General features: G+C 43.1%; 1 protein-coding gene across 6 annotated transcripts in view; it reads right to left on the bottom strand.

The window, feature by feature from the left end:
• Positions 1 to 1,554: 1,554 nt before the first annotated feature.
• The window catches only part of SERPINB8 (serpin family B member 8), a 34,173-nt gene continuing 11,425 nt past the window's right edge, over positions 1,555 to 24,302 (bottom strand). For 4 of the 6 annotated variants that reach the window (XM_045041078.1, XM_023242080.2, XM_023242081.2 and 1 more), the window contains 4 exons: positions 23,708 to 23,825; positions 21,988 to 22,130; positions 20,236 to 20,388; positions 16,878 to 18,465 (listed from right to left, as the gene is read on the bottom strand). In XM_045041078.1, coding sequence (XP_044897013.1) covers positions 18,061 to 18,465; positions 20,236 to 20,388; positions 21,988 to 22,130; positions 23,708 to 23,825 — 819 coding nt within the window. In that variant the 3' untranslated portion in view covers positions 16,878 to 18,060. Of the gene's footprint in view, positions 1,678 to 16,877; positions 18,466 to 20,235; positions 20,389 to 21,987; positions 22,131 to 23,707; positions 23,826 to 24,302 lie in introns of those variants that run through there. The other 2 variants (XM_045041079.1, XM_019815402.2) reach the window with 2 other exon arrangements.

The following is a 24,302-nucleotide window of genomic DNA, read 5'->3' as shown; positions in this document are numbered from 1 at the left end:
GGGCAAAGAGGACAGGTGTGTGCTGGAAATAGCCAGTACAAATAGAAATCAAGGGGTCCTGGGTGTTCTGGCAAAAGCACTGAGTAAGACCTACCTTTGATTTGTAGCAACAAGGAAAGTGAATCTGGGACCCCAAGATGGAACGAGTCTTGTGCAGGAATGCAGAGCCTTCCACCCAGGCTTGAAATTGCAGGATGGAGACTGGCCCCAGCCTCCTCATTCATGGTCGATGCAACGTAAAAATAACAAAGGAAAAAATGATCATTTTTAGCACTATTATAAACCTCATTGATTACACACCAAGACTTAATAGGGTTTTCTGGAGACAATTATTTGATGGATTTAGGTATTCAGACCTTGCCCCCCTACAATGTACAAACTATAAGAGAAGGTATTTTGCAAGGTATCTATCAAATTCAAAATATTCTCTTTTTTTCATATTAGAATGCATTCTGGATGCAAATATTAAAATAGAGACAGGGGCGCCTGGGTGGTTTGTGGGTTGGGGCCCTGCTGTGGGGCTCTGCACAGAAAACGGTAGAGCCTACTTAGGATTCTCTCTCCCTGTCTCTCTCTGCACTTCCCCCACTTGCAAGCACTTTGTCTCTCAAAAGTAAGTAAATAAACCTCCTGGGTGGCTCTGTAGGTAAAGCGTCTGACTTCAGCTCAGGTCATGATCCCATGGCTTGTGGATTCGAGCCCCACGTTGGGCTCTGTGCTGACAGCTCAGAGACTGGAGCCTGCTTCGGATTCTGTGTCTCCGTCTCTCTGCCCGTCCCCCATATGACTCCATCTCCCAAAAATAAATAAATATTTTTTTTAAATTTTAAGTAAATAAACGTTTAAAATAAAAAGAGTAAAATAGAGACAAAGACGCAGATGAAAAAATTTTAAAACACTGAAGACCAAAAACTTTCCATGAAGACAAAAAAAAATTGAGTACTTTGCATTTGTTTGTTCTTTCTGTTTGCCTAAGTACTTTCAAAGCATTAAAACGTCATTACTCAGGACCACATTTTCTAGATGGGTGGTAAGAAAATCCTCTAGTATGGAAGCTAGAGTAAACCGTCTTGGTTTGATTGGTAGTAAGATATATTTAAAACAAAAGCTAGGTGAGTTACTTTTAGTTATTATATGTTATGCCAAATACACATAAAGTATTTTTTTTAGCTGTTCCCAAAACGAAAGGCAAAATATACTGGAATAACTTAATTCCTGCAATAAACAAAGGGTATAAGATACAAAAACAACTCTAAAATAGCAGGGAAAATGAACTCATTTTAAAATAGGTCTTTAGCAGGTATAATGAAGAAGATAAATTTGAACAATTAGGAACTAATGCAGACTTTGTAAAAATTGCTATTTTCAAAGAGTAAGTGAAAAAATGGCTGGAAAACATGGACATATATTAAGCAATAGGTCTGAATGACAAATGCCCTAGGCTATTAAGGAAATTAGTCAAGAAACTTAATTAACTTACAATGATTTTTCAAAACTCTTATAATGGATTGGATACTGGCAACATGGTACCCATCTTCAGAAAAAGATGAAAACGAATGAGCTCAGAAATTAACGGGTGGTAATTTTTCCACTAATCATATTAATCACCAGTAAAATCATAGAATACAGCGCATGACAAAAAGATGTTGGCACCAGAATCATAACAATCATGAAATCCTGAAAAAGAAAACACAAAACAAAACAAACTTTAATCTTTTCCCCTCAATACCACTGAAATGCAGAGGGGGGAGAATGAAATTGACAGTGACTATTGAATATGTATTTTTTAAAATAATTTTGGAATGTGAGAAAACATTCACCTGCCAAATGACTTTTAATTGACTTATTCAGAAGTTCAGCTATGTAAAATGAAATGTCATGGGTGAGGGAAACTGATCATTAATCTTCACATAAAAGAAGTCTCTAGGGAGGGGTCGCAATAGTTGACCAGTCTATGCCCTATACTCAAGATGTCAAGACTGAACATTGTGAAATTTGGTTATGTCTCAACACTGAGAGCAATTTTCCGATTTAAACGTTCATTGCATTGGGAATTTGTGGTTAGCGTTGGTATGGGTGGAAAGAGAGTGAATCTAAAAACCTCAAAGCCAGGGGAAAAAATAGCTTTAAATGAGAAAACTGGAGACAAGTATTTGAGAGGAAACAAAGTCTTTAATGAAGATAAATGGGTGGATAAAAGCAAGTAATCAGTGAAAGAAGGATGTTCCCCAGCCAGTGGCAATCCTAATGAATTATTCACTAGAACCAGGCGAGGGCCTGCTGGGAGCTGTCCTCTCCTCACTATGCGGTTACCAGCAAAGGCAATGGCTGCACCGAGACCTGACTGCCTCCAAGCGGGGCCCAGCCTTCAGGGGAGTCAGACTGTGGCAGGTTTGGGGGGATGACCTTCATGTCGTTGATGTAGACATCTAGCTTATGTCCACATACTTGACCAGAACATTAGACACAGATGGTCCGGACTGATAAACACAGTTTTAAATCACATCCTTGTGAGGTTCAAGACTAATAGTAACTTTCTTCCCATCTCCAAACAATGCAAAGTAGACTCTCTCCACAAAACAAAACGAAACAAACCCCAGTTGCAAAATAGAGATGATTTTTTGCAAGACCTACTTAACACGGTGAGAAGATCAGTTACATAAGATAACATGTGCTAAAGTTATTCATAAATTTTTATGTGCCATATGCATCTGTTACGATCCCCACATTCTGGCTAGATCACATTTGTACCCGTCCCCAAAGTATGAACATGTACATGGACCCATTTAACAAAAATTTATCGTCCCTCTCAATACTGTGCTACTATAACAGGTTCAAGGATAGCGTGATAAACAGTTCTCTGCCCTCTAACTTCCCAAGGGGGAGAGTGATATTGCAACACAATGCAACAATGGATCTAATTTAAAAAAAAACAATTAATTGATTTTTGAGAGAGAGAGAGAGAGAGAGAGAGAGAGAGCAGGGGAGGGGCAGAGAGAGAGGGGGACAGAGGATCCGAAGCGGGCTCTGTGATGATAGCAGAGAGAGAAGTCGGATGCTTAACCGACAGAGCCACACAGGTGCCCTGAATTTTTTTAATGGGTGTCCATGGGAGGCACACTTATTCCAGTTTTGGGTCAAGGAAGATTTCCTGGAGGAAATGATATCAAAGATAAGAATTAATGTATACATGAAATTTAGAGAAGTAAGAGGTTTTGAGGAAGGAGCATAACCCACCCAGAATAAACAACACATCAAAGACCTGGAGGAGACATTCACTGAAGATTTCTGAAGCTGCACACAGTCCAGTTGAGGTAAACTGAATAGTGTAGCCCTGAATGTAAGGAGAGATGAGACTGGGAAAGTTTATAGAAACCAAATCTTGAATGGTCTTATACAGCATGCAACAGAATCTGGACTTTTCCCAGTGGGTGAAAGCAGGTGTTGAGGGTTTTAAGCAGGCTATGGCATGACCAGATTAGCAGTATTAAGGACTGGACTAAGGATTTAAATTAGAATTGTTGCAGTAACCCAGATGAAATATCAGAGCAAAATGTTCATAAAGTTTTACTGGAACACAACCACATTCACTTACATATTGCTTATGTCTGCTTCAGCACGACAATGTCAGGGCTGGATATCATGACAGAGACTATTCGTCCCCCAAAACTGAAAATATTTACCATCAGGTACTGACCAAACATCTTTGCCACCCTTTGATCTAAGGAAAAAAATGTTAGGAATGGAGGGAAGGAGAAGGCATTGCAGAAATAACAAAGAGCTAAAATTGATAGGTTGTGACTGATTAAACATGGAGCAGGAAGAAAAGTCAAAGATGTCTAATGTGGGTTGAGTGAATAGGTGATAAATAAATAAGCTATAGGGGCGCCTGGGTGGCTCAGTTGGTTGGGCGTCCGACTTCGCCTCAGGTCATGATCTCACGGTTTGTGGGTTCAAGCCCCGCATCGGGCTCCGTGCTGACAGCTCGGAGCCTGAAGCCTGCTTTGGATTCTGTGTCTCCTTCTCTCTGCCCCACCCCCACTCGTGCTCTGTCTCTCTCTGTCTCTCAAAAATAAATCAATGTAAAATAAATAAATTAATTAAATAAGCTATATATAATAACATATTTATAAATGTTCAACTGTGAGGAAGGAATCATGCTCTCTGATAATCACACATCAGGGTAGAATACACATACTATAGAATCTTCAACCTACAAAAATGTCCATTCATATGGTTCAACACATAAATGTAATAGACCAGTATTTTATTTTGAATCAAAGTTGGAATGAATATTATTTTCCAAATATAGATGAACTTGTGCTTTCAAACCTGATTTTGTTTTTCTTGATTGAGTCTCATAGCTATTTGTGGCATTAACTAGGCATCTTGGGCAAACCCTTTCAAGTCTCAGTGTTCTCATTTGGAAAATCACTACTTCTATTACCCTAACATCTAAAGGTTCACACATTGATGATTCTGTATCATGATGATTTTCAATTAATTTGCAACAGAGGAAAAGAGCCAAAAGATGGTTGAGGTGGCTGTAAATCTGAGAAATAAAACATTGAGAGAGGGAGCCATATTTTAAGGGAGAGATTACTGAGCTAAAAAGGGTTCCAGACTAGATGCTTGGGAGGCATGTGTCCAGTCTAGTCTTCCCCTGGACTGGATACAGGCAATGGTTAGCTGGTTTATACTTTTAAAAGAAAGAATATGGAAGCCTTTTTAGTGGCCTATTTCTAGACTTTCTAGTATTTCTAATGCCATGATGATTCATCTCTATTGAGAAACTCGGTATAATTACTGATTTGTTTCTCTGTCTTTGTGGTGTAGAATCAGTCATTGTAGTTGTTTTGTCAACTGACTAAGGGGTATATTGGAAAGATTGAGTCAGTCCACTACGATATAAACCTTGGTAAGCCACTTTGCTTTTTGATGTTCTAGAGACACTTCTGAAAGTTTTCTCTGTCTTACTTTTTCCTTTGCAAGTCCTGATGGGCGGAGAGAGAAGGGAAGGATATGTTGTGGTATGATACACACGGTTGATTCCAAAGGCAGTATTTGTCTTTCAGAAGAGGAGATTGAAGTGAAAGTTGCATATACATAGTATAAGGGTTATAGTGTCTACTACGTCAGCACTGAGGCATTTGCATTTAAAACCAAGAGCACAAATATTCTGAGTCAGGATCAATTTTTCTGTGAATCAGTTGGGTAGATCCAGAGCCAAGACACTGGCAGCCAAGGTACCTGTTAAAGGCGATGATAAATTGAGTCCTTAAGTCCTTGGCAGAGGAGCTGACTTGGAGATAAGAGATAAGAAAATGAGTTTGCAATAGAATCTCTAATCGTTCGTTGGGATGGAAATCAGAAGGTCTTCTGTAGTCTTGATTACATTTTTTTATGATCTTGGCAACTTGTTTGGTACATCAGCATATTTTACAACTTCTCCCCCCTTGATCCCTTCAGGAACGTCTTTTGCTTGAACGAGCAGTAAATAACAAGGAGAACTAGGGACAATTAACTATTATTGTAGCCCTATGACTAATGAAAACTCGTACATTGCACTTTGGGGGGAAATGTACTTATTAACATGCCTGTGGGGGGTAGGTTAATGTTGCTCTTTTAACTTTGCTTAGGAGAAACCGAAGTAGAATAACTTGCCCAAGGTTAGCCGGCTGTGGCAGTCAGAATTCCTTGAGCAGGTTTCTTCCCAGCAATGGCTAGTGAAGAAAGTCAAGGGGACCCGCAGCATCCTCCGGCAACGCCCCATACTCGAGCCACAGGACTCATCTCTGCACCGCAAAACACCCCTGGCTCACCAAAAAATGTACGTATAAACTAAAAAAAAAAAGAAAGAAATCACATCTTGACACTCCCAAATCTTTTCACATGCACTCACACATTGATTTAATCAATCATTTTTGAGGATTTTTGAACCCAAGAAAAACTCCACGACCCAAAGAAGAAAGTTTTAATAGTGATGTGCCAATTGGCAGGTTGGGGTGTGAGTCCATTGGCCATCAAATCGCGCTGTCAGTTATTCTTTATTAATTCGACCAAAATTGATCGAACACCTGCTGGGTAGCTCAGTGTTGCTATAGCGCAAACCTTAAGGGAGTCCTGTGCTTACATGACATGGAAAAAAGGATTTCATTCTCTAGTTAAGGGTTAGCTACCAGAAAATCGGAACAGGGGTTTCACTTGATTAGATTTTCTTGACTGGTTCTGGCAACAATCTGAAGCGGAGAGGAGGGGAGAAGCTGGGTGAGTAGCCCTTTTCTGTGTGAGAGAGAGAGAGAGATGGTGAGAACTTGAACTTGGAGAGATGAAGACAGATTATGAGAGACATCAGTGTTCACAGGACTAGGAGGCAGGGAGGCCTGAGTGACAGGATGTGGGAGGCAAAAGAAAGAGGAGGTCTAGGGTGACTTCTGGGTTTTCCAGCTTGGAGAACATGGTTGGAAGGTTGGTGCCATTTAGTGAGGTTGGAATCACATGAGGGAAATCAGGTGAGTGCTGGGTGGGGTGCAGTAGATACAGGGATGGAAACGGCTTTACATTGAAATATGTGCAGTTTGGATAACTGCGGATGTCTAAGAAATAATTTCCAATAGGCAGTTTGATATACGGGTCTAAACCCCAAGGCTCAATCTGTGTAACATAAAGATTTGATAGTCATGTGGGAGTGGGCACTCACGCACCGTGGCTGACCTTGATTCTTCACCCAGCCAGGACATGATCCTCAGTGAAGGTTATCATCTTTAGAACTGAAAAACTGAACATGATCATTCATTCGCTCTTTGACTTTGTTTTTAATTTTTTTTTAAGCCATGAAGAAATCGAATGATCTTAGCAAGTACTGTGGAAAATACACAGTCAAATATCAAGATGTGCCTAATAAACTCTGATATATTTTTTATGTGTAACTTATAGATGCTTCCCGGTCTTTCCTCTATTTCTAATGGTTTCCCTGAGTATTTTTGACATTTGCCCTCTGCCTCATGGGCATCGTTAAGATAAAGTGACTTGTAAGCTGCAGAGCGTTACACGAAAGTAAAAAATTTGAATGGTTGTAATGATGAAGATGATGAGACTTTATATACTTTATAGACTTCATAAATCATTTAACACAATGTCCTCACGCCACAAATATCCAATCGATATTATTTGTCTTAACCCATTTCAATGGACCCAAGTACTTACAGCATCTCCAGCACAACAAAACTAAACTGGCACTAATAATCAAATTACTAGTTGTAAGAAATCAATTCTAAAAATTCCATTCGCTTTGCATTGATTTGCCCTTGACAGTATTTTAAGGGTTTCCTTCTGGTGCCGTTATTTCTGTTTAGTGCACCAAGATGAGGCTTTTTATTTTTAATACGAGACTCGTTCGTTGGAATTTGTCTACTGAAATGCACCCAAAGTCGCTTGATATTAAGTTTTGAAAAGTAAAATTAAAAATGAAGAATTTAAGCTGAATTCTGATAGATCTCTTCCAGTTTAGCCCCAAAGTACTTCTTTAAAGTAAACAAGCTGTCATTTGTCTACAATTCAGCAAGAAACGGCAGTTCAGTCAACTACATACAAATAGCGACACCAAGTGGTGCCATTTGGGAAATGTTTTTAGACTGTTTTTTAAACATCTGAAATTACCTGAGAAAAATGGTTGTCAGTGACCAACTTAGTCTGTAATTTGGCTCTGAACTGGATGCAGTTTTCCAACTACAACTGCAACCATTGCTTCTATATTGAAAATTTGTCTCCAGCCCAGACTCAGAGTCAAATAAAAAAATTCCATATGGACAGCCATGATTAAATGAGCATAATTAGTTCTGTTTGTCGTTTTGGAAATAAGGACGAGACAGGTGTTGTGCATTCTGCAGAGGCAGCTGCTGCCCCTAATGATGAGAGATACTGATGGGAAGGTTAATTGAGTAATGTCAAATCCTTCTTTGCTGCCTATTAGGCATATGATTTGCAGCCCATTATTTAAAATCTCTCAGCGAGGTTTTTTCTCATCTCTAAAATGGGGATAACTAAACTTATTGGTATGAGGGGAGACTAGTTACATAAGGATCTGTTATCACTATTAGATAGACGAGCTCCTCTCAGTACCTTTACCAGGGGACCCCCTGCAAACCCCTCCAGGTTGCAAGGTGCTCCCTGGGAGGGTAGGTGATGGCAAGAAGCCGAGCAGAAACACCTGGGCGGGTTTGACCAATAGCCACAATGCGAACACGCGAAGCAGCAAGGAATATAAATCAAACGACGGGCTCCACTATAGTCGAACTGTGATGTGCAAGTGAAAGGGAATGGGAAGCAAAGAGCATCAAGAAGCAGTGAGGGGACAGACCATAAGAGGCCACATCACTTGAACAAGGTCGGGTTTTATCACGAAGGCACTGAAAAGTGGGGAACGGTATGAATGTATTTGCTTGCATAAATCATGACCCTAATAACCGTGTTAAGGACTAGACTCAGGAGGCAGTGGATAATAAGCCTGGAGCAGAGGAACCAGGGAAGGGTTGGGGGCGTGGCAGGCGTGCATGGGCGGGGCGTTTAATTGATTGACTATGGGGGTAACCAGGGTGGGTAACCAGAGAGGTGGAAACCAGGGACGGTGCCCAGCTTTCTCCTGTTGTGCGTTGGCGGATAATATTCTATACCTGGGGAAGGAGGCGCCGAAATAGCTCTGTCTTGCTTTTTCTAAAGGCGAAAGTCTCAAGTCCTAGAGCAAGACTCAGAACGGGCCATGGGAAAGGAGGGGCTGCGAGCGCCGGAGACTCTCCTGTAGCTCCCTGCCTTCCCATTCTTCCGCACCCAGAATTGAGGGGCTGTCCCCACTTAACCCAAAACTGTTTAATAAACTGCTCTAATGTGTAAGGCAATATGCTGGGTGCTGGGCAAGGCATACAAACTCTCCGGGTCTCAGATTCCATAGAGCGGGGGTCGTGTTTAGAGTATTCCTAAAATCGCTCCCCATTCAAATACTGAATCTCTGTGATTGCCCAATAAATCCCTTCTTAAACACTTATCACCCTTACCAATAACAAAATTTGTTTATTTCTTGCGCTCATCACCCATAGTATTTCTCTCCGCTATCTACCTACAGGTAAGAACATGATCCTTCCTTCAATCTCCCCTTCAGAGCAGAAGTATCAGAGGTTCTGGGTTTTCTAGAACAATCCTGATTTCAAACCTGTTTCTCAGACAACACGCTTGCCCCGATTCAGGATCTGGGGGCAATGACCTAAGTGGAGGCAGTTAGAATGCTTTCCTTTATGCACCTCCCGGAAGGCTCTGTGACCCACGGAGTCGGCAAGGCCTCTCCCCCCACCACGCTCCACTGGCCAGCTGCGCCGCTCGGGAAGGGATAACCGGGTCAGCTGTCCCTTCTGCCTCCAGGCCCGGGACCCCCAGGCCTCTATCGGGGAAGATACAGGTCGGATCTGTTGACTATAAATAAGCTTACTTCCAAACAGCAGCACTAAAGCAACAGCAGCCCCCGAGCCCCAGGCGGTTTTTCTCCTCCAAATCCTGGTCCTCTAATTGAACGCTGCTCTATTTATGGGGAAGAGGAGACTGCCCAGAGACCTTGATTAGCACATGAGCAGGCTTGCCAGAACCTCCTTCTCTGTCAGGAGCAGCAGCCCCGGAGGACTGTTAGCAAAGGCCATCATTCTGTCGAGAGAAACTTCAAAGGCCCCAAATGAGGAGAGACGTGTCACTGGAAAATGTCGAAATGACAAATAGCAATATTTCCGCTGACAAAAGATAAAGATGAAACAAATGTTAGAACAGAAAACATGATTTTATTTTGCCATGCTCTCGCTGGAAACTGTCATCAAAGTCTTTAGCTGAAATGAAAAAGGTGTCGAAATAACAAGCACACCAGAGCCAACTTAGATTTCTAACCACGAAAAGTCATCTTGGAAATAACAAAAGCTTACAAAGTAATGAAAAATCTCAACGAAGAAAGTAAAGCTTATGGCCCCAAATAGTCTCGCGCTGTGCGTTTATTAGACAGCGCGAGAGCTGGGAGATACTTAGGGATCTTCTGGGCAAACCCTTTCTCGTTACCAAGGAGGAGACTCTGAACCCAAAGGCCTCTAAATAACTTGCTCAAGGTCGTGCAACTAGTTAGTGGCGTCCGAATTGCTAGCAACTGCTTCCCCTCCAAGCACACAGCCAATCTCTGAAGTCTTCTGGCTGCAAATCCAATCCATCATTGCCCAGTTATTGAGGCGTCCCTGATCTGGGCTGAAGGTCAAGGTCACCAGACGCCAGGGCTTAGTATTGGTCTGTCTTTGATCCACTCTGTACCATGCTCGTTGAGCACAGAGTTGCCCAGACAGACCCAGTATTCTGAGGCAGCAGATACTGAGAGAGGTGGTTCCCGCTGGCTCCCTCTCTCCCACCTTCTTGCTACAGGGTGATCGGCAATCTAGAACTGTCCTCTGGAGAATCACTAATAGTGTGAACTTTTTTGTAAAGAAATGTTTAAAATCTGGCCTGAGAGAGAAGAGGATTTTATTATGGATACTAGAGTTCAAGAGCAGAATTCATCTTCGTCTGAGATTTGAGAGAGAATTAAGGTAGGAGGCAGGAGGGTAGAGTTGGTGGTTAACGGGGCAACCATGCTAAGCTTCTCTGCCTGTACGCCCTCTGGCACAGACGCAGGTTGACTTGCTTTTCCAGAAAACATGAGGCATCTCAATTAAGCATGCTTTTGGAAGGGAGGCCTATTGAGATAGAGTTACCTATACCCATACACAATAGTAGAGATGATGTAAGTGAGTTGCCTACACCAATAATCGAAACTTTTCATTACTAGACAGGAATGGGCAAGCCTTACAAGGAGCTTTGAAGAATATCATTGGTTTACTCTCCAAAGAACGATACTGATACTCAGAAGAGTTGACCTGGAGGAAACAATTTAAGCAAGAACATTCAAAATTCCAATTAGTATTCTTAGCTAACTCAAGAACTCATCATACACGCTCACAAACACACACCCACACACAGACTGATACAAAAAAGAAATAATCAAAAGGCAAGAAAGTATGCTTATGAAATTTAAAACATAATTCCCCCCCCCAAAAAAAATTAAGAGAAGGACTAAGAGAAAATACTCAGGAAATCTCTCTGGATTTAAGAATGGAAAAGTTGAGCTGTCCGTGATCAATTCAGAGGGCTCAGCTGTAGATGCTCATACGCTCTAGCCAGTAAGATAGGAAAGGAAGAAATAATCAAATCAATTGTACCACATTTTGTCAATTCTAAAATGATCTCAGCTCTAAAACATTATTATTTCACGTATCGCCAAGGAAATAAAGGCTGTGCCAATCGCATTATGAGACAATACTTTATTTCACTTGAATTTTTATTTTATAAATATGTAAAGAGTTCTTTTATGTTTAGATGTATGTTTTATTATATTTTATTCTTTTTCATATGTAAAATTAAATATTTGCAAAATAAATTTCAAAATAACCTTGAAACCAGTTCAGAAACTGTCTCAATAGTTATGGGGCTGAAAAGCATAGATGTTCATGTTTTTTGTGGGGTTTTTTTGTCCAAGTATTATTTATTGTGCCATCAGGAAATGTGGTATGTGGGCATTACCAAACATGTGAGCAGACAGAGCACTAGTGTCTCTAGGAATTTTTTTGCAAACTACTGGCACCCTTTCTGCAAGCTTTGATGCTGGTGAGTGATGGGTAATCCTATAGCATAGCTTCTTCTCAGGTTCTATAAATCATGGCTGGTGCTTTGCAACAGAATAGAGAATTTTACCCCGTCCTCTAAACCTAAGGATTTGCTTCTCTAAGATCAAATTTCACATCACTATTCTAGCTTAATAATTTTTGGCATTCACAATAATTTTTTAGCGCCAAATGATAATAATGATCTTCAAAAATTAATGGCAACTATAGTCAACATAAAGATGTACAAAAATGGGTCTTAGTGTGAAGTATGGTGTAATATTGAGCTTTTTCACTGAGTTTTTACTGTTTTTTCCATGTTCATTTGTCCAGGAGTGAAAGGGGCACATTGAAAATATTTTTGTCTTTTAATAGGGAAGTTACATTTAGTGCGATTATTAAATTTAACAGTGTTTGGTCTTATTTTTCTCAGCTTATTGTAGTTCTTATCACACCATACTATGCCATGATTTCTCCATTCTTGTGTCAAATTTCTTTTTATTGTGAAATGTATCAGGCATATAACACAATGGATATACCAATGGGTATATTTAAATGTATATTTTTAAAGATTAATAGTAAATTTAATAAACATCAAATATCCACTACCCAGCTTAAGAAACTATCACGAATAACTCTGAAGCTTCCTGTTGGCCTAGCTGATCACTTTCTTTACCTGCCCTGGATTTAATAGTAGCTTGGATTTTGCATTAATAATTCCGGTATTTTTCTTATAGCTTTACTACACGTACACATCCTTCACAGCATAATGATCAGTCTGCTTACTGTTTAACTTGGTGCAAATGTAATTGACTCTTGCTATTTTTGTTCTACATTATGTTTTATGCTGAAAGCTAGGATTAATTCACTTTCCCCAATATGTGGTATTCCATACAAATTTGTACAACTTCCAGAAGACACCACTCCATGATGATCTATATGAAAGGTGCTAACAATGTGAATAGCGCCCCAGAGCTCAGCAAGGTTATGACCCTGATTCTGCTAAATGCCTACAACGGAATTTATTCATTTTAATCAGTCAGCATTTTTCCTACAGGTTTTTTTTTCAACATTTTTTCTTGCCATGAGGAACAATATTGCTATGAGCATTATTTCACATGTCTCTCAAGCATATAGCTGCTCTAGTGGTGAACTAGGAGTGGGATATCTGATCATAGTCTATACAAATGCATGCTGTAGTAAACTGTTTTCCTCTTGCTAATTTGTCTTCGTGTTAAAGGGTCTCGGTGAAAACCCAAGACGGGTAGAGGTAAAGTCTTCCTCCCCTACAAAAGCATAAGATGGACTGGACTGCCATTGCTGGCTTGGAAAATGGAAGAAGGAGGAGGCCAAGAAGCTGGGAAATGTCCCACTGACCGCTAACAAGGAAACACGAACTTGGTTCCACAAAGAGCTCAGTGTTGTGCTCAGTAACCCGAATGTCCCTGAAGTGTATTCTACTTTGGAGCCCCAGAAAGGAGGTGGGTAGTCCTGCCGGCACTCTGACTTTAACCTGGTGAGACTGGGGCAGGCAAGTCAAGTCTACTGACCTACCAAACTGCGAAATAACAAATCCACGTTGCGTGAGCCTCTGAATCTGGGGTCATCTGTCAAGGCAGCAACAGAAAACCAATACGGTAGGTGAACTTTGCTCGTGATAATGTTGTTGGTCCAAATGCTTTAATTTTTTTCTAATTTTTTAATGTTTATTTTTGAAAGAGACAGAGACCTAGTGTAAGCAGGGGAGGGGCAGAGAGAGAAGGAGACACAGAATCAGAAGCAGGTTCCAGGCTCTGAGCTGTCAGCCCAGAGCCCGATGCTGGGCTCGAATCCACAAACTGTAAGATCATGACCAGAGTGGAAGTTGGATCCTTAACCGACTGAGCCACCCAGGCATCCTGGTCCAAATGCTTTTACATAACTGGATCAATGTTCTTTTTAGTTAACCTTTTCTGGTTGTGTTTATCTTTGACTGACGGAAGGAAGCTCAATTAAGGCCAAAACAGGTTGAGTATGATACAGACACTTGATGATCTTCCAAGCTTCATATTATAAAAACTTTTCTCTGGTTCATCCCTATGGTTTCCCAGGGAGGCAGGATGTCGGTACATCCTAGCCCCTTTGGCCTTGTTGTTCGTTCTAGGATAAGTTACAAAATGGCCAATCCAAGACAATGGTTGATGGTTAGAGGAGTGAATATCCACCTCGAGTTCCGTGGGGAAAGAAAAGGAAGCTGACACTTAAGAAAAACAACAAAGCCAGAGATGGGGAGTGAGCCTAAGCCAAATGAGTCCACGGTCCTAGTTATTCCTCAGGTACTTTTCTAAGCTTGATATGGGATAATAAATTACTTTTTTCTTAAGTTAGACAGAAATGTGTTTCTGTCATTTTCAAAAGAAAAGCAACAGTTTTGAATACTTTATTGATTTCTTGCTGATACTGTGATAAATGATTACAAACTGCAAGATCTGAAACACGAATTCACTATGTCACAGTTCTGCTGGTCGGAAGTCCAAGGCAGGTAGGTCTCAGTGGGCTAGAACCAGGGTACCCGTGGGGCTATATGCTCCTCTCTGGAGGCTCTAGGGCAGAATCCATTTCCCTGTCTTCTTCAGCTTCTCCATCTACATTCTTTGGCTCGGTCCCCTTTCCTCCATCTTCAAAAGCCAAAAACATTACATCTCTCTGCCTTTCCTCCATGGCCCCACCTCCCTCTGACCTCTAATTCCTATTTTGCTTTCTTTCATTAATGACATTGAGCATCTTTTCATATGTTTATTGACCTTTTCTGTTTTCTCCTTTGTGACCGTAGCTCTTCAAGTCTTTACCCATTTTTCCATTGGCTTACCATTTTCTTAGATTCTTTCATGAAAAGTATTTTATTTTGGTATTTCGCTTTTAATATCTTTTAAATGTGTTACACTATCATCTCCTGGTTTGAGCCTATGTTTTAATAATTTTTACGATGTATTTTAAAGTACATTTTTTTAAGTAGGCTTCACACCTAGTGGAACCCAGTGAGGGGCTTGAACCCACGACCGTGAGATCAAGACCTCAACTTAGATCAAGAGTCGGATGCTTAACCGATTGAACCACCCCGGTGCCCCTAAAGTACATGTTTTAATGTAGCTGATTTTGTCAGTTGTTTGCCTTAATTGTTGCTTTTGTATCTTGTTTAAGAAATCTATCCCTTCCTGAGAGTCATGAAATATTCTGCTATGTTTTCTTGAAAAGCTCACAAAATTTGGTTTTCGTATTTTGGTATTTAATCGCTCAGTAATCAATTTTGTTTCTTTTATATAAGGAAGTTGTCCCAGCACATTATCTTGGGTTGGCATTTCCCTATTGCCCTCTAATGCCAGTTCTATCCCATTTCCATTTTCATATGTGACTATGCTTTCGAGCTCTATTCTGTACCATTAATCTGTTTGTCTGTCCCCATGTAAACACCACACCGAATTATTAAAACTTTATCATAAGCTACAATATCTGGTACAACGGTGCTCTGCAACTTGATCTCTTTCTGCAGGAGGGTGCTGGGTATTTTTGGCCCTTTGCTTATTCATATAAATCTTTCAATGTACTCGTCAAGTTCCACAGAAAACATTGCTGGAATTTGGATTAGAATCACATTACATCTACAGGACAAGTGAGGGAAAACTGATGACTTTTCAACTCAAGGTCTTTCTATTCATGGTATGAAATCTCTCCATTTCTTTTGGTCATCTCTAATGACTTTCTATAGCATTTTTTTAAATATTTATTTTTGAGAGAGAGAGAAAGAGAGAGAGAGAGAGAGAGAGAGAGAGAGAGAGAGAAAAGAGAGCACGAGCATGGGAGGGGCAGAGAGAGAGGAAGCAGGCTCCAGGCTCTGAGCTGTCAGCACAGAACCCGACACAGGGCTCTAGCTCACCGACAGCAATATCATGACCCGAGCCTAAGTCAGATGCTCAACTGACTGAGCCACCCAGGCACCCCTCTCTAGCATTTCTTAATTTTCATTGTAACAGCCTTACTTATCTCAAATTAATTATTATTACTGAGAACACTATATTTTTTAGTGCAAAATTAACTACATTTCTAATTATTGCTTTTTAGATGCACAAAAATGCAAGTGAGACTTGTCTAATAATGAGTCACCAATTATATGCTGTGTCCAGAATACTATGCCAGGCGTGGTTCTGACCTCTTTACATGCCCAGTAAGTTCTCTCAACAACTCTATGGAGTTGGATCCTGTTCTCATCATCACTTTTCATGTTAGTTCCTGGGTGTTATGCTTGGGACACAGAGGGGCCCTCCGAGGACCTTTGCAGTTTTGAGACCCCATCTGGGCCGGGTTTCAGCTATATGGAACATCAGCTGTATAGAACATTTCCACTTTACTAGAGAGAACTCCCAAGCTAACCCCTGCCCAGAGATTTGAGGCCACTGACCTCTGACCTTGACATCCTGCTTCTGTCCCCTCTGGGGACAGAAGGATCTCAACCTGACCCCTACTCTGCTTTATTTGGAAAGCAAGGAGGTCTGGGTAAAAGTTGGCGAGTCTCCCTAAGTCACCTCCTGGCCCAGTCATAGGGACTGTCAGTGTGGAGACCTTAGGAGGACTGCCCGACAGGCCTCCCCTGGCCTGGTACCTGGCCATTTGTTCATTGGTTTGGTTTCATGGGCACCTACATGTGTCAAAACCTATCAACCTGTACATTGTAAATATGTAAAGTTTATTCTGTGTAACTTGTACCTCAATAAAGGTTGCAGATTCTTTTAAATTAGAGGTGGAAATGAGATTAAAACTAAAAGATGCAGGCCTTCTAGTCCTGTGGATTAACTTTTGACCGAGTCTTCTTTGGAAAGTATAGCCCCTAAAATGAATGTGACCTAACAGAGAACATACTCTAGCTTGATGAATCGGTAAGTAAGAACTATAATATGGATGGCTCACATTACAGTAACTGTGAACTGTGAATCCAAAACAGAAGTCAGGAATAACCAATCATTAAAAAAAAAGGAAGAGAAAATGGCCATCCACAGCTAGTGGTAGTGTAAATGGTGATGAACGGGGGGTTATAAATCCTTACGGCATTCTGGAGACTAATTTGGAAGAAGTCTCAAAATGTGCCCAACTTTTATCTTGACAGTACTTTTTAGGAACATTTCTTCTAAAATATGAAGGATGTGAGCAAATATTTAGTATGTTCACATACGAGTACGGTATACAACATACATCATTTCAGTTATCTAAATTGTCTAAAAGCAGATCCAATAGAAGAAAATAGAGCCTTAGAATAGGACCCATGAAACTGATGACATAATTATCTTGAGGAAAGTTTATACCAAGTAAGGGTAGGAACAGCTACCAAAGTAGATGATTAACTTGTGCTAAGACGTTTCTAAATTTGCATTTGCATACACAGAATAGGGAAGGATATATGTCACTCATCGTGATTTAACAGTGCTGATTTAACAGTGGTGATTATGGGTGACTCCAGTTTTCTTTGGGACTTTTCAACAGCTTCCAAATTGCTACCATAATACAAATTTATTTTTTGAGTCAAAAGAATACTGCAGGGAGGCCCGTTTGTAAGCTAGATGGGCTGGAGATACATGTGAGCAGATGTGATGAACTAGAGGGACTCTGCTCCTGGCAGGTGCTTCCTGCGAAGGTCCCTGCGGGGCAGGGAGAGGCGGGGACGGTGCTTCAGAACGGAGAGGCCCACACGGCACAGTCAGAGCTCTGCCTCCGAGCTCAGGCCTGAAGGGTTATGGCAAGAAGATCTGAAGGTGTTGCCTTCATGAGGGACTGTGTAAGACGTGAGATACGCAGGGTGGTCTGTGCGACGTTGGGGGAGAGACACTTCATCTCGGCTGCTTATCTGAGACTGGCTGGCTGCAGGGTTTCCTCTGTGGTGTTGGCCCCTGGCTGTGTGTGCAGCGGGGCTGGGCCCTGGCATCTCCACGTGGGCCCGGCAGCGAAGGTGGGCAGAGCTTCGAGGTCACTGAAGGACGGGAAAGCGTCCGGAGGGCTGGTTTGGGAATCCTTAACACCCACAAACAGCGAGAGCAGAGGAGCGGGCCATCCTCCGATAAGCAGATGTGGGCAGAGTCACTGAGGAAGAGGAGCTCCCCGAACCCTCCAGAATAAGCATGGCCTTCTCAGCCCCAAATGTCACACACCCGACGCCTCGGTTTTCCCAGTGACTGGGGAATATTCGGTAAGAACGTTCACACACTTCCCGGGTGCACGCACTTTATTTTGGCATTCAAAGCACCGTGCCAATTGGGTCACAAGGAATCTGCTTAAAGCCAGGTGGGCAGAAGGGAAGACGTGTGCACACGGGGACCGCCCCTCCTTACGGAGAAGAGAACCGGCCGCAGAACAAGATGCTGTTGGTGCCGTGGTGCATGATGAAGAAAAGGAAAGGGTGGTCTGCACAAAATCTTGGTTCGATTCTGCAGCACCGGGCATTCCTGACCACGGCCGTGGCCGCGGCCGCCTCTGTGCCCTCCTCATTGACCTCTACGAAGCACTTGTGCGCGACCCTGGACACAGGCACATTCTTCTTTGCTGACATTCCCGAAAAGTCTGCCTTGGCTTCCTCAAACGCATCGGTCATACCTAAACCTCGAAGAAAAGACTCCAAGTCGTAACTCTCCGCCAGCTTCAATCGGGGAAGGAAAACCTGAACTTTTTCCTCAGTCATCTTTTCTGGATTTGTCCAGGCTCTGAACTTCTCGTATGTAAGTGTTTCTTCCACCTGAAATAATGAGGAGTCAAATCTTCAAATGTAAACACAACAGCCTGGTGCCCATGTCCCCACTCAGTTCCCCTCCCCGATGCCATGAGTTCTGGCCCAAGACAATCGACAGACATTTTCCTCTTGTAAACACACCAAGATTTCCCCTCAAATGCTCATCTTTTTCCCTGTTCTATGGATATAAGAGGAAAACAGCTAAGACAAAAAAAGAAACACTTGAAACAGGGGAGATGTGTGGGGTTTTTTTTAACTATCCGTACTAAACTCACTTCAAATATTTTTTCGTTTAGAAAGCTCTCACGACCAATCGATTGTACTCGTGCGATGCACACTACTGTGAACGCGAGAGACGGTCGGACAAAAAAGAGACAGAGCTTGGGTCGGAACTCTGACGGGTCAAAGAGGGGGAAACCGGGGACGATCTGAACAGGAAGGGAGACGTGGCTTCTGGGGAAGGGGAGTGCAGAAACGGAGAATTCAACAAGACCGTTGCTTCTGGCATTCGTGTTTGTCTTCTTGCCTGCCCTGGGGTTCGTTTCCAAACCTCCAGCCTCATCACTCATTCTGTTTGTCCACGATGAAAAAAGAAACCGAGGAGAAGAGAGCGAGACTGGCTGGCTGCAGGGTTTCCTCTGTGGTGTTGGTCCCTGGCTGTGTGTGCAGCGGGGCTGGGCCCTGGCATCTCCACGTGGGCCTGGCAGCGGAGGTGGGCAGAGCTTGTCCCCCTTCTCTTCACCACCTGGAGCCCAGGTGAGTGCCCCTCTCCAGTGATGGCTGTTTGGACATCAGCTCTGTTTCCCAGACTCTCCTAATTTTCTTCTTACGCGGCCACGACAGATCTCATCCGTGACGGACGCCACGGGAATCAGCAAGTGTTAGAAAGGAAGCCTTTCCCCAACCCCGGAGAGCTAGATAACACGCTCACGACTGGTCCCGCACCTCCTTACAAATTGACTTTCTCCCATCCTGAACTGTGTTCCTTTTCTCTCATGGGAAGACGTCCCTCTCCTCCCGGCTAAGGGAAATTCTTCGCCTGTCCTTGAGACGCTTGCTACTCAAAGTGCGGTCCTTGACCAGCAGCATCGGGAACATCAGGAATCTTGTTAGAAATGCAAGATCTCAAGCCATACCCCCCCCCCCCCGGCCGAGTCAAAATCTGCATTTTAGCAAGATCCCCAGGAGATTCCTATGCACATTAATGTTTGAGAAACACTGCCCAGATCAATCCTCCTCCTTTTCTAGTCCTTTTGTTCAGTAATTATTGGGACCTCTGGGGCGCCTGGGTGGCTCAGTCAGTTGAGCATCCGACTCGTGGTTTCGGCTCAGGTCGTGATCCCGGGGCTGTGGTATCGAGCTCCGCTCTGGGCTCTGCGCTAAGCCCAGAGTCTACTCGAGATTCTCTCTCTCCCCCTCTGCCCCTCTCCCCTGCTTGCACTCTCTCTCCCTCTAATAAAAAACATTAATTTAAAAAATTAAAAAAAAATTATTGAGACCTCAACCAGCCCCTCCCTTCAGAATAGAGAACAGGGCTCTTCTGGAACTCTCTCTTCTTAGCTTCATCAGAATGTGTCCTCACCAACCATTCCATTCCTAGGTAGATACTCAACAAAAATGCCAACACATGTCCACCCAAGACCTGAGATGATGTTCGGCCACTCCTCATAACCCTACACTGGAAATTCCTCAAGTGCTATCTGGTCGACGGACATAAAGACATGAGCGCCGGCTGCCTGCATGGACCCTCAGGCCCACTGGCAAGGGCTTCCTTACCACGGCGAGATCGGTGTTGTCATCTGGCAGCAGAACGACCAGGCACATCTCCTTCCCTGCGTAGGGCAGCTCCAGGACCTGCATGGGCACCTCGTCCACATAGCCCATTCTAAATTTAGCTTGCTTAAACATCATCTGCACGGTCTTTTTCTCCTAATGAAAATAGGAAATTTAAATCAGACTACTGAAAAAAAGGAGCACAGCTTACCAAAATAAGGGAAATCTAATTTGCAGAACCCCTAGGTACGTATAACAGGATTATGATTTCTGTGCATTATGCTGATAGATGGAAGATCTTCTTTATTACATATTAGTATTGAATACAACACGCTATTGTCCCAGCAGGTCAAATATTACCAGGCGAGAGAGGATAAAATTGGCAAATAGAGAGAGAGAAACATAAAACCCTATGTTATTTTTGGAAGAAGCTGTGTTTTTCTCTTCTGGGAAAATGCATTAGAGGAGCACTCCCAGTGACCTTATAATTAAGAATTATTTATCCAAGTTAAGGGGAGGATTAACTAATATTCAGGTTTGGGGGTTGAAGGATGTGGTTAGAAAAGATGTAGAGGCCACAGAGAGTTATATTTTTATTCTGGAAAGTTGCTCACTTATATAATTGGCTTAATGGCTTTGGTTTTCTTGGAGAGGGACCTTGACAAGATTTTCAGTGTCCACCTCTTGTAAAGCTCGCATCAAATGTATTCCAGACTTTCAGATCTGTGTGCAATGTGCTATCACCAAGCTGATGCACGTCAAATTTTCAGCTAATTGCTCCTGACAGCCAGACATTATCGGGCTCAAAAGGGAATACGGCCAAAAAAATTTTTTAAGTTAAGCTTTCAGTCTGAAGATCTGATATGCAGCATGATGACTGCAGTTAATAATACTGTAGGGAATGCTGGAAATTTGCTAAGAGAGTAGATTTCAGGTGCTCGCATCACAAAAATGATACGGTAACCAGGTGAGGAAAGTGTATGTTACTTAGCTTGACTGTGGCACTTTTGTCACTATAATGTGTACATCAAAATCATCTCATACACCGTAAACATATACAATTTTTCTTTTTAAGAAGGTCCATGGGGCCCCTGGGTGGCGCAGTCGGTTAAGCGTCCGACTTCAGCCAGGTCACGATCTCGCGGTCCGTGAGTTCGGGCCCCGCGTCGGGCTCTGGGCTGATGGCTCGGAGCCTGGAGCCTGTTTCCGATTCTGTGTCTCCCTCTCCCTCTGCCCCTCCCCCGTTCATGCTCTGTCTCTCTCTCTGTCCCAAAAATAAATAAAAAACGTTGAAAAAAATTTAAAAAAAAAAGAAGGTCCAAAAAATAATAAAGACAAAATCAGCCTGAACATCTGCTAACATTCTTTTTTTTCTTGTGTTCGGAATTGTATGGCTCTGATTATAAGGCAACACAGAGGCATAGTTCTCACTGATATTGCAAGAAGGTGTCTATGTAAATAGAGACGGTGACGGTACACTACAAACATAACTCCAAGGGTCAGAAGAAATTTGCTTTCAATCCAAATTAATAGGACCCAAGACAGAAGAATCAGTCTGACAAAGGAGGCAAACACAAAACTGTCAATATAAAAATGATTTCAGCTTTTCTCTTTCCCTGTCCAATAAAAGATACAAGGGGGCATGAAATTCATTCAGAAATATAGTATGAAATACATTATTTTTTTCCATTCAATCACAATCTTTCCCAGTGCATTATTTTAAGTCGTAGTACACCTGAAAATATATTTCCCTACCTGGTTGGTTTTAAAGGGCATTCCTCTTGTGTGCTTTCTGTCAAATTGCTCGTTCCACTTTCCTTTGAAATAGATGGCATTCACAAGAACCAGCTTCGTCAGTGGGTCAACTGTCCCAGGACCCAGTATCTCTGAAATCTTACCTGCAAAGAATACGAGAGAACTCGATTGCTCTTTCGGGGAGAGGGGAGGGGAATGAACATTGTTTCCACAATCCTCTTGACATACGAAGCCTGGCTTGGTTGACAGCCAGGCTGGAATCCTGTCTTCCTGGCCACCCGAGGAACAGGGCGATGCACTGCAGTGCTGTGCACATACACAGGGTATTGCTCGTCCTTAAACAACAATCTTGAAGCAGGCAGGTCGACTATCGTTTCATCCTCACATTATAGATAGAGAAATTCAGGCCAGAGCATTTGCCTGACATTCGTGCCAAAGACCCATAGGTGGCAAGGGGCTGAGCTGAGAAAATAACCCAAGAGCCCCGAGTCTAACGGTAAGCTTCCCAGCCATGGCGCCATAATTTTTCAACCATGCCGCTACTAGCATGTAAAGCCAGATAATTCTTTGTGGTGGGGAGTGTCCTGTGCATTGTGGGATGTTAAGCCAAATAGCATTAACCCAACTGTAACAACCCAAGTGTCTTCAGCCCTTGGCAGATGGTACCCAGGGGCTGATTCTGAGAATCACTGCTCTATGCCAACCTTCAAATCTCATTTAGGTGGGGAGAAGCTTCCAAAGGATGAAGGAATACAGACCTGAAAATGGGTGAAAGCAGTCTTCCTGAAGGCATGCATGGTGTAAAGGAATTAAGGGGTGCAATACAGGGGCCCAAACTGAGTTATCCAATGAGACCGGGGACAAAGTGAACCCCAATGCCCCCTCTGGCTCTGGTATTTGGGGGAAACATATTGATGGTCAATGTGACGAAGAGGAAGTGAGTGGTATAGGGAAAGTAGTGTATGGAGAACCTTCCAGCTTCCCCTCGTGACCCATTACTACTGGATCAACGGGAGAGCAAGAGACCACTGCACATACAACGTAGGAAAATGTGAAACGCTCTGCCCTTCCGACGGTCATTATTTCATTGGCTTTCAGTGTAATCATGGCTGCCGCCTCACATGCACTGGGTACACACCAGAAAGACTGAGCTCTGTACTCAGAGCTCTGTGGGCTCCGTGGGGACTGCACCTCCAGAGTCTGCCGTAAAGTGAGAAAAGGTCGCGCTCTGAAAGCAAACTCGGCCACAGATACATCAGCCAGGGAGGGGAGGACTACAGAAAAAATGAGCTATGCTCACTACCACAGGGAGATCACGTGAAACGTTGCCCTATCTCAGCTGCCACCTACACTGAATGTCACTCTACCATCAGGGCAAGACAAGGGTCTCCCCCTCCCCAGAAGGAAGATTAACGGGGCCCCAAGGAGGAAACAATTTTCGGAAATTTTCCAGCACGGTCCAGCAGGGAGAAGGTCTGAGATCCTTACACTAGGTTCACGTATTTTTTAGCAATCACCACTTCGTGATCTCATAAACCCAAGAAAACTATCAGAGTTGCATTGCTGGCCTGGAAATCTGGCAAACACACACAAGAAGGTCACTGGTTGCGGGGCCCCCAGGGGGAGGGAGAGGCGGGGCAACACCATGGAGGCCACAACCCCGCCAATCTCACTCTCTTTCCTGCAAAATGCCAGGTGCACCACGGTGAAAATCTCTCACCTTCGGTCTTTTCTGTCACCCAGTCGTTTATGTGTCTCCTGCATTCTTCGGTGTCCTCTGCGAAGGACAACTCCTCCAGTTGTGCCTGGTAGAACTTCTCGCAGGACTCCCTAAAGGCCTGCAAACACAGGACACCGCGTTCACCCTGTTCAGCAAAGTGCCCACGAGGGTGAACGCATTTTTTCCTCTTAGCATATTTCCAGCATAAATTCCTGCACGGGCCGTCCTGCATCTTAAGACTCGTTCACGCAGCTGACAAAAATGTGTGGACCACTGGCTCCGTGCCTCACCCTGTGCCAGCTGGTGGACATCAGGGGAAAGACAAGACATCGGACCTGAGGCGGCTCACAGTCGGCTGGGAGAAACCACATCCACACACAGACGGTTACAAACGCTTCGAGAACACGGATGGCGGCAGGCATGCACAGAACCGCTGTGAGAGTCCCAGTCGGACACTCCAGCTCCACACTGACTTCCTGTTTGATCATCTGTCTGTCTGCCAGCCACTCTAACTTTCTTTTGCTCGTTTTCGTATCACCAGCACCAACCACAATGTCTGAAATTTGTGAATGACTGGGAGGCTCCATGGTGGAAC

Source organism: Felis catus, chromosome D3 (genome assembly GCF_018350175.1).
Source record: "Felis catus isolate Fca126 chromosome D3, F.catus_Fca126_mat1.0, whole genome shotgun sequence".
Classification (NCBI taxonomy): domain Eukaryota; kingdom Metazoa; phylum Chordata; class Mammalia; order Carnivora; family Felidae; genus Felis; species Felis catus.
The sequence above is the reverse complement of the archived record's forward strand: the minus strand, read 5'-3'. Positions and strand labels throughout refer to the sequence as shown.